This window comes from Sinohyriopsis cumingii, chromosome 5 (genome assembly GCF_028554795.1).
Source record: "Sinohyriopsis cumingii isolate HCF-2022 chromosome 5, ASM2855479v2, whole genome shotgun sequence".
NCBI lineage: Eukaryota > Metazoa > Mollusca > Bivalvia > Unionida > Unionidae > Sinohyriopsis > Sinohyriopsis cumingii.
In genome coordinates this window covers 58,884,909-58,901,241 of record NC_142965.1, presented here as the reverse complement: position 1 = coordinate 58,901,241, position 16,333 = coordinate 58,884,909, and the positions used below count along the sequence as shown (strand labels likewise).

Below are 16,333 nucleotides of genomic sequence, written 5' to 3'. Positions count from 1 at the left end.
TTTTGACCATAGTATAATTTTATATGAAATAAGGCATACTTTTTTGATCATGGTATAATTTTATATAAAATAAGGCATACTTTTGATTGTGGTATAATTTTATATGAAATAAGGCATACTTTTGATCATGGTATAATTTTATATAAAATAAGGCATACTTTTGATCATGGTATAATTTTATATAAAATAAGGCATACTTTTGATCATGGTATAATTTTATATGAAATAAGGCATACTTTTGACCATGGTATAATTTTATATAAAATAAGGCATACTTTTGATCATGGTATAATTTTATATAAAATAAGGCATACTTTTGATCATGGTATAATTTTATATAAAATAAGGCATACTTTTGACTGTGGTATAATTTTATATGAAATAAGGCATACTTTTGATCATAGTATAATTTTATATGAAATAAGGCATACTTTTGACCATAGTATAATTTTATATAAAATAAGGCATACTTTTGATCATGGTATAATTTTATATAAAATAAGGCATACTCTTGACCATGGTATAATTTTATATGAAATAAGACATACTTTTGATCATGGTATAATTTTATATGAAATAAGGCATACTTTTGATCATGGTATAATTTTATATAAAATAAGTCATACTTTTGACCACATTATAATTTTATATGAAATAAGGCATACTTTTGATCATGGTATAATTTTATATAAAATAAGGCATACTTTTGACCACAGTATAATTTTATATGAAATAAGGCATACTTTTGATCATGGTATAATTTTATATGAAATAAGGCATACTTTTGATCATGGTATAATTTTATATAAAATAAGGCATACTTTTGATCATGGTATAATTTTATATAAAATAAGGCATACTTTTGATCATGGTATAATTTTATATAAAATAAGGCATACTTTTGATCATGGTATAATTTTATATGAAATAAGGCATACTTTTTGACCATGGTATAATTTTATATAAAATAATGCATACTCTTGACTATGGTATAATTTTATATAAAATAAGGCATACTTTTGACCATAGTGTAAGCTAGTTTGGGAGGTTGCTTACCATGCCTAGTTTAAATCCAGTTGGAAACAATGGCTACCTCTTCAAGAGAAGTCATGTCAGTTCACAGAAAAGTAATACTCAACATAATGTTTTATCCATTTCCTCATAGTTCCTCCCTGAATGAGGGAAAAGTACTGTCAACAAGCATTCTTGATGAGCAATGAATGAATCCATTACTTTTAAAATCAAACATGCTCAATTTCCACATCTGACAAGAATATACTTGCCCCAAACTAAATAGTTGCTCTGTAAGTCCCTTGCCCAACCAAGACACTGGAGTTATGTATATTTAATATATACTGCTTGTTAGCTTTTTTCTCCATGATTATGTTATGCATAATGATATTTTGGACTTGACTTTGTCCAAAATCATGTTCACTGTGTACTTGACTAGTAACTTTTATTTTGCAAACAAATAATACATAGTTAATATTTCTCTATAATTCTGGATTAGATATTCAGATCATTATTAATGTAAACTTGTTTATCTTAATCTGAGTCATGGACAGCGAATTCTCCCATGCAATAACCTAGTCCACCTGATGTTTCCCAAGTTCTTCATTATAATGTTAGTAATAGACCTTATCTTGTTGACAAGTTGGAATATTCTAGAAATTAACTTTTGACCCTCATTCTGGTTCCACTGTGGTGTCTTAGGCTTTTATATAAAGTTATTTACTTGAGTAAATTACCCATTCTTACATCTGAAGTAGACTCAGTCTTACTGCTGTATATTTCATTTTGGGCAGAATTATTTTTCCCATTATTATTCACTAGAAATACAAAGTGCTCATCTATAATATCCTAGGACTGGAATATTAATTTAAAATTACAGTTATTTCAGACAAGAACTTTTTTGGATTATGTTATTGTGATACAGCAAAAGACTTATTCTAGGACTGGAATATTAATTTGAAATTATAGTGATTTCAGACAAGAACATTTTTGGATTATGTTATTGTGATACAGCAAAAGACTGTTAGCACACATCACAACACCACAGACCACATTCACATTAGCATATTCAAGACTACATGCACATCAGCACATTAAATACTGGAACTTTTTGGAATAACACTGGAATTCAATATGAACTTGATACATTTTGAACTTGTGATAAATCTTTCAGGACTATTTTGGATTTAATTTGCACTACTGTAAGTTCTATTTAAATTTTCACTTTGTATTCTAGAGAAATAAATTTGTTGAAATTTACAAAACTTGTTGGTTTTCACTCTTTTCTTTACTTTTAAAAACACAGAGTCTTAACACTGGATTATTCCTCAATGACAGGTAATCTAATCTGTACAGCTCTGATAAGTTCAAAAATAAGTGTCACATTTCATATAAGGTTTTCCAAACATCTCATACTTATTTTAAGTTGCCCATGTTAAATAATTTTAAAATAACTGACATGGGGCAATTTATTTCCATATATATAAGTGGAGATAGTCTGTCATAGGCCCCGTGCAATTATTTTAATTCAGACACAAAATGTAATGTAATTCTTGGTCTTATAATATTCTAACATCATTGAAAATATCCAACTTATGTTGTGATTACATGATAACAGAGATACAATGGAACCAATATTAATTACTATATTGCACATTAATATCACTATATGAAACCTGTAAGCATCAATTGGTTGGAAACGTAACAAGATGCCATTTTTGTACTTTCAATATGGATTATAAAGCATAATTACAGGACACTGCAAACAAATTATCATCAACTTGAGAAGATTGTTTACTGGGTTAATATTCTTAATTTAGGCAATTTAAATTTTCATTTCCTTTGTTACATCCATGAAAAGGTGAGGAAGCCTGTCAGCAGCTTCTCGTGGGTCAGTGGTTCTTTCAGGGGTTTTCCCCATTTCTTCCTCCACCATTTATACTGGCCGCCATGTATAGCCTATCTTGTGCAGAAAAATGGCATTAAACCGTATGACAACAACAACATCCATGAAAAGATTTTTCTTTCTCATTTGATATTTTGGAATCATGAAAAGTCATTGCTTCATCTAACAAAATTATTGTATGATGGGTCATTATTTTTCTCCAATTTTGTTTTATTCATACAAATAAGTCATTGCTATTGACATAGCTTTTTGAAGAAATTTGATATCAAACCCACTTAACTTTATCACTCCACAGAATGGGGACAATTGGGTACATGTTACACTGGAGTTATCCAACATGCCCTCAACAGGATGTTTTTACTCATATCTGACTGCACCGGTCAACTCTCTTCATAATTTTAATAAAAAATTACTGTTATGAAATTTCTAACATACAATCTAAACTTTTTTTAATTAATGTCAAAATCTAATGAGCACATGTCAATGGATATTATCCAGAAGAATTCTTAACAATCAGCTGTGACACCTGAACTGTTTCTGAATTAATTTGAATCACAGTATACATAATATATTGAACTCATTCACCAATTTATAATTAATTGTACTATTTTCCATCTTTACAGTTCAAATTCTGTACATAAATGGTTGTTTACACAGATGCAGCTGTGGCAATAAAGTAGACATACTTCCCTCTCATATGTCAATTAAACAAAACAGCATCTGCTTTGTTATGACATCAGGCTATTGTAAACGGATAGCATACAGATGTCCTAAAATAAACACTGCTTGATGTAGGTTATATTTCCTGTTGCTGCCAGTATTTCAAAAGAATCTGAGATATAACATTGTCATCAAGCTTATTTTTAAAATTCCCATAGTTATGTAGGAAATTCAATTGACACAATCATTGAACGACATGTATCATCATTTAGCTGTACTTTTCTTACAAAGTCAAACATGGTCAGAAACTTGTGAGACTGGGATAAATTATATCCAATTTTATATTATAAACTTTTGGACACAAATGTTACATCTATCATGGTGAAGAATAATTTGATACTTTATTATTTTTTTTGTTCTGCAGATCTAACGACATGATTTTAGACGAATACAGTTATGCTTTCTCAGTGTACAGTGCATGCTAATGACTGCTCTCTTACTTGACTGCTGGACATCATGACACCCTCATTTCGGACATAAAAGAGCTAAGGAAAGTCCTTAATGTTTTGTTCGAACTTTTTTGCTGTTACATTTATTTATCTACAGTTAAGCCTGTCTTCATCAACATGCACTACGAGCTAGCACCTGTCAATTATATAAATGCAGGTGTGATTGACCTCCTGCAGAACATGACAATGACCACAATTTTCTGGCAAAATATACATTTCCATACTACTATAAATGACCGCTCATTAAAAAATAGATTTAAACACCACTGATCTTGACATAATCCTTAAAGGTAAAAACTTTTATCAAGAAAAGAATGTTAAAAAAGTATCTGGCTATTGGTTTCCTAAATTTGACAGGTCAAGCAAGTACATATAGTGTCATTTGTTATAGAATGTAAAATGAAACAGATAAAAGAACATGTCACCAACTGCCACAGTAGTGTGAAAGTCATCAGAATACATGCCGAGGTTAACCTTTCTTTATTGAAAGGGAATTGTCACAGACACACATAGCCAGTTCAAAACATTGTTTTATTCTTTATTGTTTGTGAAAACATGCACAACACTTAAGTCATAATGAGAAATCTTTTTAGAGGGGCTGAATGCAATGGTTGAGTACATTATTTCTCTTGGGATTTATTCAATCATGCTTCAGGTGAAAAAGGTCTGTGTCTTCATCATTTATATTAATTTGCATGCTAATAAATGCACATGTGATCTTCAAATATAAATGTGTATGTTTTGTATGTATACTTTTACTGCTATATAAAATTATTTTCATATGAATGCATGCAATACTGTAGTCTGAGTTTCCTCTGACCCTTGCCACCCCATTTCTGATATCTGGACATTTATGTTGGGGTGTAGGGTCCAAGTCCATTGCCTATCAAAAAGTTGGAATTTTGCTGACACCATTTGGTGTCAGCATAGGGTGGCTGCTAACTAGCCGGCCTAGCAAACTAAAATGACCATTCATTGAGATATACCTGCATGAAATTGATAGGAATATGATTCATTTTTTCAGAAATAGTGAATATAGCATTTGTAATATCTTTAATCCACTGAGAGACCAGATGCAACTACAGCGGTGAAGAAATTTGACCTGGAATTTGCCATTTGCATTCCAAGTCACATGACTACACAAATCTCGCAACCTACATGTCAATGACATTAGAGGTCCAATAATCACGCCCCAACATAAACATCCAAATATAAAAAATGGGGTGGCAAGGATCAGAGGAAACTCGGACTAGCAATACTGGTACTAATATGTAACAATATCTATCGATAACAAAAATCAATACATACATAGTGATTGTGGATATTTTTCCTTCTTAAGCAGTGTTGAGTTTTAACCATAAAAACTGGTCCTTTGCAAAATCATGTTGTGAGAAACCACTTGACTTGAGAGACTACTTTATGTTGGTAGAATAGGTGGTCTCTCAAAGGAGGTTTTTCTGTAGTAATAAATAACAATAAGAATATTTTCTGACTATCAAGTAAAACAAAAAAAAATTAATATTTTGACAATTTGATTTTGGAGACTATATTGTAATTGTAACCACAAAAAAACCTTTAGCGGATTTGGACACTGTTCCTTTGCTTCTGACGATGGATGTCCATCTAGCAGACCTCCTGGCCAGAATGGTCACGTAGCTGGACATAAATTCTTCATAGGAATCAAAGTCAAAACCCTCTGGTCTTTGGAAGCCATAGCCATCAATATTGCTGAAAGGTATAATAAAAATAATAACAATAATAATGCTTTATTTATAGAGGGTGACTCATTAGTAAATGACTATTCTCCCTTGAGGCCCTCTTAAGAAGAGCATAACAATGCACATTATATGAAGATAGCAATAATTACTGTTTAAATAATGTTTAGTATTAAAATACTAAATTCCATTATCTATTAGAAGCAACATACATGCTCATGATATCTCTTCTTAAATACCACAGAACTGTACCAGAGTATTGGAAGCTCTTTTTAAATTGCTCTGTTCTTGGTTTTGGTAATAGAAGGTTTCCATGTGATATTGATCTCAACTGGTATTGCGTTGAAAAACTTCTAAATAAGTCCTGAAGATACTCTGTTGCAGTTCCATGTAGACATTTATATTAAAAAACTGCTTTGTGAAAAGCTATCTTGTCATATATTGTGAACTATTCGAGTTCTGTAAATAATGCTTTTGTGGGATGATCAACAGATGCATCTAAAATTATGCGTGCTTGCAAGTTAATGCACGAGTATCTAAAAAAGCATAAATGTAACAAGAATTCCTTTGGAATTATATATCATTTACATTTTTATTTAGTTTGGGTTGGTCTATAGCTTTAAATTACCTTTACACCTAATACAACTCTTTGGTCTTAAACTAAGTAACAGAACAGAGCAAAGTTTTGTACAATTTAACAAATAATTTATTTCCCTACAATACAAATTGAAAATTTCAAAGAACTTACAGTATTGTGATTTAAATCCTAAATAGTCCAAAATGTTCAATCACTAGTCCTAATGAATAAAGTTCTAATTAAATTCCAGTGGTGTTAAAAAAAAAACTTTAAATGTATTAATGTTCCTTTAGTGATCTGTGATGTTGTAGAGATGTGCCAGCAAATCTTTTGTTGTACCACAGTAATATAATCTGTCATGACATAATGTATATTTGATTTGCTTGAATCTGATTTAATATATATTTATTTCAATTTAATTGTTTGTCAGTTTTAATTTTTTTTATTTTTCATTACATGATATTGTAATGTAAATTTATTCACTAGAGATGATACTTTTTTCAGAAAATAGTTTGACCTTGACTGTTAGTTTAAAAAAACACCAGGTGTTGATCTAAATCTTGACATTGTTTCAGAATTTGTAACAACCATCATAAACAAGTTCTATTTTTTTTTTAAATGATTGGTTGTTTTCGAGGTCATGATAGGACTTTATGCTTAAGATGTAAAGAATTTTTTAATTTTTTATTTCTTAGAATAAAATGAATGGTTTCCATCAGAGTCACACTGGCTGTATGTGACCTATAACAGGTACTTGCTTTCTATAAGCTTCCAGAAGATGATAATGTGACACCTTGTTTACGTTTTACAAGACCATATAACCTCTGTTTTGGAAAGTTAATTTCAGTAGAAGCTGGGCTGTTAAACCGTTAGGTGTATATTGTGCTGTTTGGAGTTATATTATAGGGATAAATTTAGTTACTTCAGGTGCTATGGTATTTATATAAGTTTTTACAATTACAAGTACTATATAATCAGATGCCATAGAAGACAGCCTAAATCAAATTAGTGATGGTCAGATACAGTTACAAGTACTATATAATCTGATGCCATAGAAGACAGCCTAACTCAGAATGGTGATGGTCAAATACAATTAAAAGTACTATATAGTCAGATGCCACAAGAAACATCCAACTCAAACTGGTGATGGTTGGATACAATTACAAGTAATATATAATCTGATGCCATAGGAAACAGCCTAACTCAAACTGGGGATGGTTGGATATTATTACAAGTACAATATAATCAGATGCCAAAGAAGACAGCCTAACTCATATTGGTGATCGTTAAATACAATTAAAAATACTATATAGTCAGATGCCATATAAGACAGCCTAACTCAGACATGTGACGGTTAGAAACGATTACAATTACTATATAATCAGATGCCATATAAGACAGCCTAACTCAAACTGGTGATGGTCAAATACAAATTACAAGTACTATATAATCAGATGCCATAGGAAACAGCCTAACTCAAACTGGGGATGGTTGGATATTATTACAAGTACTATATAATCAGATGCCTTAGGAAACAGCCTAACTCAAACTCGTGATGGTCAAATACAATTACAATTACTATATAATCAAATGCCATATAAGACAGCCTAACACAAACTGGTGATGGTCAAATACAAATTACAAGTACTATATAATCAGATGCCATAGAAGACATCCAAACTCAAACTGGTGATGGTCAGATACAATTACAAATACTATATAATTGGATTCCATAGAAGGCAACCTAACTCGAATTGGTGATGGTCAGATACAATTACAAGTACTATATAATCACATGCCATAAAAGACAGCCTAACACAAATTGGTGAGTCAGACACAAATACAAGTACTATATAAACAGATGCCATAGAAGACAGCCTAACTCAAATTGGTGATTGTCGGATACAATTACAAGTACTATATAATCACATGCCATAAAAGACAGCCTAACACAAATTGGTGAGTCAGACACAAATACAAGTACTATATAAACAGATGCCATAGAAGACAGCCTAACTCAAATTGGTGATGGTCAGATACAAATTCATCATCATCATCATCATCAGTCTCATGACCTAGTGTGGTCGTCAAGGCACTGTGCTGCTGAACATCTGACCAGTTCCCTCCACTTGTCTCGATCATATGCCAATGCCTGTGTCTCTGCAAAACTTTTCCTGGTCCATTCTGTGATGTTGTCAGTCCACTTTTTTCTTTGTCTACCTCTCCTTCTGCCACCCTGGATGATGCCCTGTAGGACTGTTGTGGATTGGCCTACTTTGCGCGTGATGGTGTTACGCATTTCTTCATTTGTGATGTGGTCCATGTAAGAGATGCCAAGGATGGTTCTGTAGAATCTCATTTCAAGTGACTGGATTCTTCATTGTAATTCTGCTGTCAGGGTCCAGGCCTCAGATGAGTACAAAAAGACTGAGATGACTAGAGCTCGCAATAGTCTGATTTTAGTTTTCAGACAGATATTCTTGTCTCTCCAGATGGGTCTTAGCTTTGACATAGCTGCCATTGTTTGTGCTGCTCTTGACAAAACTTCTGCTCTTGATCCCTCTTCAGTGATTATGGAACCAAGATATTTGAATTGGCTCACTGTTTCCAGCTCATGTCCTCTGACTTTAATCTTGGCTGAGATTTGTTTGCCACTATTTGTCATCAGCTTTGTCTTCTCAGCACTTATCTCCATGTCAAATCTGGAAGATGTTTCATCCAGGTTCTTCACTAAGGTGGCAAGCTCGTCTTCACTGCCTGCCAGCCCATCAATGTCATCTGCAAAGCGGAGGTTGGTGATGTTACACCCTCCAATGCTGACTGTCCCACAGTGGATTTCCAGGGATTCGCTCATGATGCGCTCTAAGTAGATGTTGAAAAGTGTGGGTGACAGGAGACATCCTTGACACACTCCCACTGTTGTCTGGAACCAGTCCACCACAGAACTTTGGGCGATTACTGCACTGGTAGCCTTGGCATACAGCTGCTTGATGGTATTGGTTAACTTTTGACCCATGTTATACTTCTTCATTGTGGCCCCCAATCCCCTCATGCCACACTCTGTCAAAGGCCTTTTTGAAATCTATGAACACATGATAGATGTCTTGTTGGTGTTGCGAGTACTTTTCATACAGAACACAGGGGCAATGGAGTACTGAGAAATAAACAAGAATATCAGAAAAAACTTGAAGAAAGCAAAAGAAGATTGGATTGAACAAAAGTGCACAGAAATAGAGAGCAGTCTGATAAAGAATAACAGCAAAAAGGCATTCCAAATTGTGAAAGACCTCACCAGACAGAAACAACCAAGAGTCAGTACCATTCAAGACAAAAATGGAAAATGCCTCACAGAAGCAAGTGACATTGCAGAAAGGTGGACTGAGTATTGCAAAGAACTCTACAACCATCAGTCCACAGGAGACCCAGCGGTGCTTGAAGTTCCAAACTCCTCAAATGATGATGACTTCCCCATTTTCAAAGAAGAGGTGGAGTCGGCAATAAGAGCACTGAAGAATGGGAAGGCAGCTGGAGCAGACAACAACCCAGCTGAACTTACCAAGAATGGGGGGAATTAGTGAAAGAGCTACTAACAAAAATCTGCAACAAGATCTGGCAGACAGGTGAATGGCCAACACAATGGACCCAGTCACTGATTAAAACACTCCCCAAAAAAGTCAATCTCCAGCTGTACCAAAATTACAGAACTATCAGTTTGATCAGATACAAATTACAAGTACTATATAATCAGATGCCATAGAAGACAGCCAAACTCAAATTGGTGATAGTTAGATACAATTACAAGTACTATATAATTAGATGCCATAGAAGACAGCCAAACTCAAATTGGTGATGGTCAGATACAATTACAAGTGCTATATAATCAGATGCCATAGAAGACAGCCAAACTCAAATTGGTGATGGTCAGATACAATTACAAATACTATATAATTAGATGCTATAGATGACAGAAGGGTCATTGTCTTAAGATCTGAAACCAGGAGTGATGCAGTTAACAGGTTGATGCAGTGTGGGCAGTTAAACAGGTTGATGCAGTGTGGGCAGTTAACAGGTTAATACAATGTGGGCAGTTAACAGAAGTGATGCAATGTTGGCAGTTAACACATTGATGCAATGTTGTCAGTTAACAGGTTGATGCAGTGTAGGCAGTTAACAGGTTGTTGCAGTGTGGGCAGTTAACAGGTTGATGCAGTATGGGCAGTTAACAAGGTAAGTACAAAAACAATTATACAAGAAAACGTAGCACCATTTTAATCTTTAAAGAAAAGTTTGTTTTCAACTTGTCAAAACTTAAAAGTATTCTATTTCGTTGTTTCTTGTGTTTTTTTTATGTGTGGTAAAAACTAACAGGAAATTACTTCAGCTTTTCAAAGAAATAAATCTACATAGAAAATTATGATGAAGTATTAAGCAAGTAAGAATTTCATAAATTCATAAAGACCCCATTACTGGAAGAGATGGAGAAAATACTTCATACTCAATCAAGTGAAATACTCTACATGTTGAACATTCAACCATCAAGGCATCTTCATTTTTAAACACTTTCTTTACAACCTATTATTTTTTTCAGCAAATTTTATTTTCTCCATAAACAGCAATCTTTTCATTTTTGTCCAGTTTACATCACAGATGCAACTACATGTACTTTGAGTCTATGGCTAATTCATAGAAAAGAAAAAAGTAAATGAGGATGCTGTTTATTTAAATTATTACATGGTAATGACACATAATAAGGAAAGCACTTTGATTTCAAGATGAAACTTAACAAATCTGGTTAAGATCTGACAAAGAAAACAAAATCAAATTATCAAATGATTTTCATAGTTACTGCTGTCTGACAAAAATGCCCCAAACCTGTACTGATGAGCTTTAATGTGTTTACAAAATGCCCTAAACCTGTACTGATGGACCTTAATACGTTTAAAAAATGCCCCAAACCTGTACTGATGAGCCTTGATGTGTTTAAAAATTGCCCCAAACCTGTACTGATGGGCCTTAATGTGTTTAAAAAATTGCCCCAAACCTGTACTGATGGGCCTTAATGTGTCTAAAAGTGCCATTAAATCACCAAAGCATGCAAAAAACAGTTCAACTTTCATTATTTCAAGGAGCCCAATTTTTCTCCAATACTGGCAAATGATCATTTTTTGCTTCACCTATTGTAATTATCACCATAATACAAGCACATCTACCTGGTTTACCTGCCTAATTACAAGGCACATTACAAATTTAGCTTGTGTGCATATATTTCTTGTTTATTTTGCCAAATGAATGACTGTATTCAGCTGATTTTTAGTTGTATTAACACATTTCAATTGTGGATTGATGAAGTGGGGTAGCAACTTAAAAGTGGCAATTGATAAATTGTCCGTTCCACTCTATGTCCATGAAATTAAAGTCACCAACAAGAATTATGTTATCAATCACACATGAAATGGACTAAAATTATGCTAACTATATTCAACTAGTCATGTTCTGGTCTGTATGCTAATTCAATGAACATAATTGTGGAGACGGCAAAATAGTACACCATACAATTTCAGCTTTTTCTAGTCTTACAATATTCTCTAAGAGGTAAACTTTCTATAGCCATAAAACAAACCTCTGTCCTGTTGCTGGGGTATACCTTCTGAATAAACTTCCATATCTCTATCAAGACAAAATATTTGATAGTTAGGGATAGCAAATTCTGTATTATTGATATTTACATCAATTGTGAATGGACAATAATGTGTACTAATTGTGCATACCTTTAAACTACATCATAGAATGATCTTTTAAAGGTATATATAAGCACAAATTTGTGTCTGGTTGTAAGATATTAGCCCCATGAAGACAAGAGGTACACTGTGACAACTGGTCCTTGACAGTACATTTTATTTACTTTTCCTCAACAATAAATATCATCAACCCTACAGCTGGCTGATGCAAGCTAGATACTGAAAAAATAAATAAATAGCCTGAATGAAAAGAAAATCATACCAAGTAACAAAAGTTCCTCAAATCACTCTTATGATCCATTTTGACACTGGACCCTGTCTATCATACAATACAAGAGACAAGGTAACCAAATTCCATGCATTCCCTTTCACACCTGCCCCTGGATCTCAGACTAGTGTTCCTGTTCAAGAAGGCAGCCAGCCATAATCTCTGATTAATTTTATTATCAGTACATTTTTATAATCATCAAGCCATCATTGACTTTTCAACACTGCACCAAACTGAAATTAAAGACCCTAAAATATAAGAATCATGCAACTTTTGCCAGACTCAAAAAAGTTATTCTTGCCTAAAATTTGTCATTACAGCAAATCTAACACACCTACCTTCATTAATTTGAGAACAGTGGTAGATGCAAAGTATGTTTATATTTACATTCACTTGAATCCACTCTTGGAATCTCGTTCCATGAAAAAATTACATATGTATTTGCAAATATCCACTTAATTTTAAGTCTGTCAGTAAAAAATATTGCTACCTCTTGAGTGAAGAATAATTTTGTGACACACTTAACATAGCAGTCCTGTAAATTAGACCCCCAAATCTGTTTTGGTACTGATTGTCTTTTTGTGGTTAAATCAGACCCCCAAATCTGTGATGACACTGACTATTTGGGGATCTGATATGACCAATTCATAAAATAGAGGAACAGGATGCAGACAAACCTGTCTGCAACATAACACTGTGTACATTTTAGACACTGACATTTCTTGGGCTCTTGAGCTATCATCAGTTGAAGGGTCCTTATGGTTATATATACAGAAAATTTCCATATCAAATCCTATGTTTGGTGACTTATAAATCTATGTGCAGAAAAACAAGCCTAAGTCCTGTGACCATGTTGAATTTCATGCTAGATATGGCTGTTACAAAATACCAGTGTGTAAACTGTGTGTAAAGGTGTTCCATAAAGAATTCAAGCAAGAAAATTGCACATTTTAATGAACAGGTCCATCAGTATCAACACAGGTTTGAGGGTCTGATTAAAGGGGGATCAAAAGTTTTTACTTATATCTTTTAGTAATTGAATAAACTAAATTTAGCAGGCTCATTATTTACTTTATATTGTCAAAATCGAAATGGCGTGTATTGCAATCTCTTATAATAGCAATTTTTGTGCAGTTCAGTACATCCCAGAAATCGTAGGTTATCATAACTTCGTTGGAGCAGACGAAACTCGCGCAGTTCTTACGTTTCTTGTCTGCAACTTCAGCTTAGTTCAACATAGAGATGTCAACGATGTTTCAATGATAAGGAAAATATATCAGGCGAAACAGAAACTTTGGATTATCGCTGGGTGCCTTCTTGGACAAGCATATCAGCCTGAGATCGAGGACCGGGTGTACCCCAAAATGACAAGACGCCTCGCTTGATAAATGTGATTTTAAATCATCTAAAAAAAAAAATTAAAAAAAAAAACAAAACATCACAGATATCAAGGAGGCATCTAACGTTGTAGGACTATGTTCGGGTGTTGGAGCGAATACTTAGAATTTACCTACCTTGTCTCTTATGCAACTTAAGCTGATGATGTTAGACAGGTCCAGTGTCAGAACGGACCACGTCAGTAATCTGAGGAACTTTTGTCACTTCAAATAATTTTTTTTAATTTTTTTTTTAGGCTATTTTTCTTTTCAACATTTACAGTAGCTTTCGTCAGCCACTTGTGTTTTCGCCCTAAACCTCCGTTATAAATGAGTACAATCGAATAACAGAACTCTCTATCCCTATATTTACCTTCTAAGAGTATTTGTAGTCATCCTTCCTCAATGATCCGCTTAGCATTCCGATCTGTGTAGCTTTAATCAATAATACTGACAGTCGCTACCCAAAACGCCCTCCGTTATACATCAGGTTATCCAAGAAACTTCTATTGGAAATAAGACGCATTCAATCGTCTACTCAACAACGAGTATTATGTTAGTAGTCATTTTTCATGTGTTAAGTTATATCCCGGATAAGTATTTTTAAATGATATGCTCGAGGGGAATACCGAATACTATTATCAAAGATATCGGTCCGATTAAAGACCCCAAGACTACTCACAAAACACCTCAATACTGCGCCAAAACACCCGTAGCTACCCATGATACATGTATACAATCAAATGAAAACAAAAAGTTATTATTTTAGGCTTGCTGACAATTTAATAAAATTCCTGCATTGACGAATTCTCAAGCAAGATCGGTATAGAAGTTACCACCCCACTCCCATTGATTGGTAGCCGTAAAGGGAAATACATTTTTCGGTCTTAATGTCGGCTATGCAAGATATATAACAAATTTAAAGAAATAGCCATACGATTAATATTCATATCTCTGACAAATTAGTTTCGCTGCATACTCTCTCTCTCTCTCTCTAGGATGCACGATGAGGCGCAAGTATTCTAGAAAATCAAAAGTGAACAAATTCAAAGTAAACCACTTTCATATGAGAATTCATCGTGATTCTCTGTCTTAATGGAATTAAAATGTGAAAATTGCAGATTCATAAACGGTTATTGTCGCCTTTTGTAACCTTTTGTAATTTTAGGGAAGTGCTAATAAAATAAAATTCTTCTTGATTTTACAGAATAACAAATTTTTAATACATTTCGAAGGAGGGTTTAAATGATAAAATATGTCTAACAGTCATCATACATACATACATGTATATATATATATATATATATATATATATATATATATATATATATATATATATATATATATATATATATATATATATATATATATATTGTTCATAACTGTATATTGTAGTGATTTCTAATGAAACTATTACATAGTTTTGTACACGGGTATAGCTTATATTTTAAGATACTAAGAGTGATTGTAGATTGCATAGGATCTATAAACAGATATTGTAAAGTTTCTAATAATAATCATGTTGTCGAGTCTGGAGTTGTTTATGGTTGGCTAGTTAAAGTCAGATGGATGGGTACTGGTCACGTGAATAGGTATTTTGAGCAAGACCGCGGACAGGATAGGACAACTAGGACAAAATTCTGGGTTCCCGCAACGGTCATGGGGCCCACCACCATTACAATATGTAATTCACAGGGGCCTGCTGGAGAATTTTTCATTGGGCCCACAAATCCTGTCCGCGGTCCTGATTGTGAAATGTTGTATTGAGTAGTAAGGTCTGCGACGTGGAATATATTACGACATATTGTCGTACAGGACTCTTGGAGGTGTATATTAAGAGAGAACAGGGCAAATGATTCCTATTTTGGATTGTTATTTCATATATTCATGAGTTAATATCAGTCTGTAGATTTATTTAATGTTTATATGTGATTTGAGAGGAGACATTTGATTGGATTATTCGTTGGAATTGCAAAGTGTTCATGGCACAAAATTGTTATTTTGGGACTACTGTGAATTGTTCAAAGGAATTTTGGACAATGCCATTACGATACGAAAGGACTGTTGGCAGATCAGTACAATGGACGATCAGAAATATATTCGGAACATTCGATTCCTTTAGATTTTAATACTGGATGTTCCTCTTAAATTTTCAAATCTTCATTGTGTACCTTTGATAATTTAATTATTTTTTAAATTTTACGAACCGTAGAGAGAGAGAGAGAGAGTTGAATTAAGAGACAGACAGACAGACAGAGAAAGAGACAGTTGAATTCAGAGCCAAATGTAGCATGTATGTCAACAAAAAAAAAAAAAAAAAAAAAAACAGACAATAAATAGTTCAGTGAACTCCAGTTTGGTTAACATAGAATAACTTGCACAGGTTCCTAAAACCTTACTCAAAACGCTTGAATAAATCAACCAATGATACCACCGTTAATATGTTTGCTTGGGATAAAGGGTTTTATATGCTTCAATAATCCCCGCATATACAAAGCAAACATTTACATCGGTGGACCCAGGATGATGTTCGCAGTTGATAAGCGACATGAATGGTTCAAAGTGGCGATCTC

The 16,333-nt window shown here is 33.5% G+C and overlaps 1 protein-coding gene across 1 annotated transcript in view; it reads right to left on the bottom strand.

Annotated features, from left to right (window-relative positions):
- Positions 1–14,244, bottom strand: part of LOC149799248 (growth hormone-regulated TBC protein 1-A-like) — a 76,223-nt gene extending 61,979 nt beyond the window's left edge. The window contains exons 1-2 of the mRNA XM_089958528.1: positions 14,134–14,244; positions 5,660–5,814 (exon numbers count right to left, since the gene is read on the bottom strand). Coding sequence (XP_089814654.1) covers positions 5,660–5,814; positions 14,134–14,156 — 178 coding nt within the window. The 5' untranslated portion in view covers positions 14,157–14,244. The remainder of the gene's footprint in view (positions 1–5,659; positions 5,815–14,133) is intronic.
- Between the last annotated feature and the right edge of the window lie 2,089 nt (positions 14,245–16,333).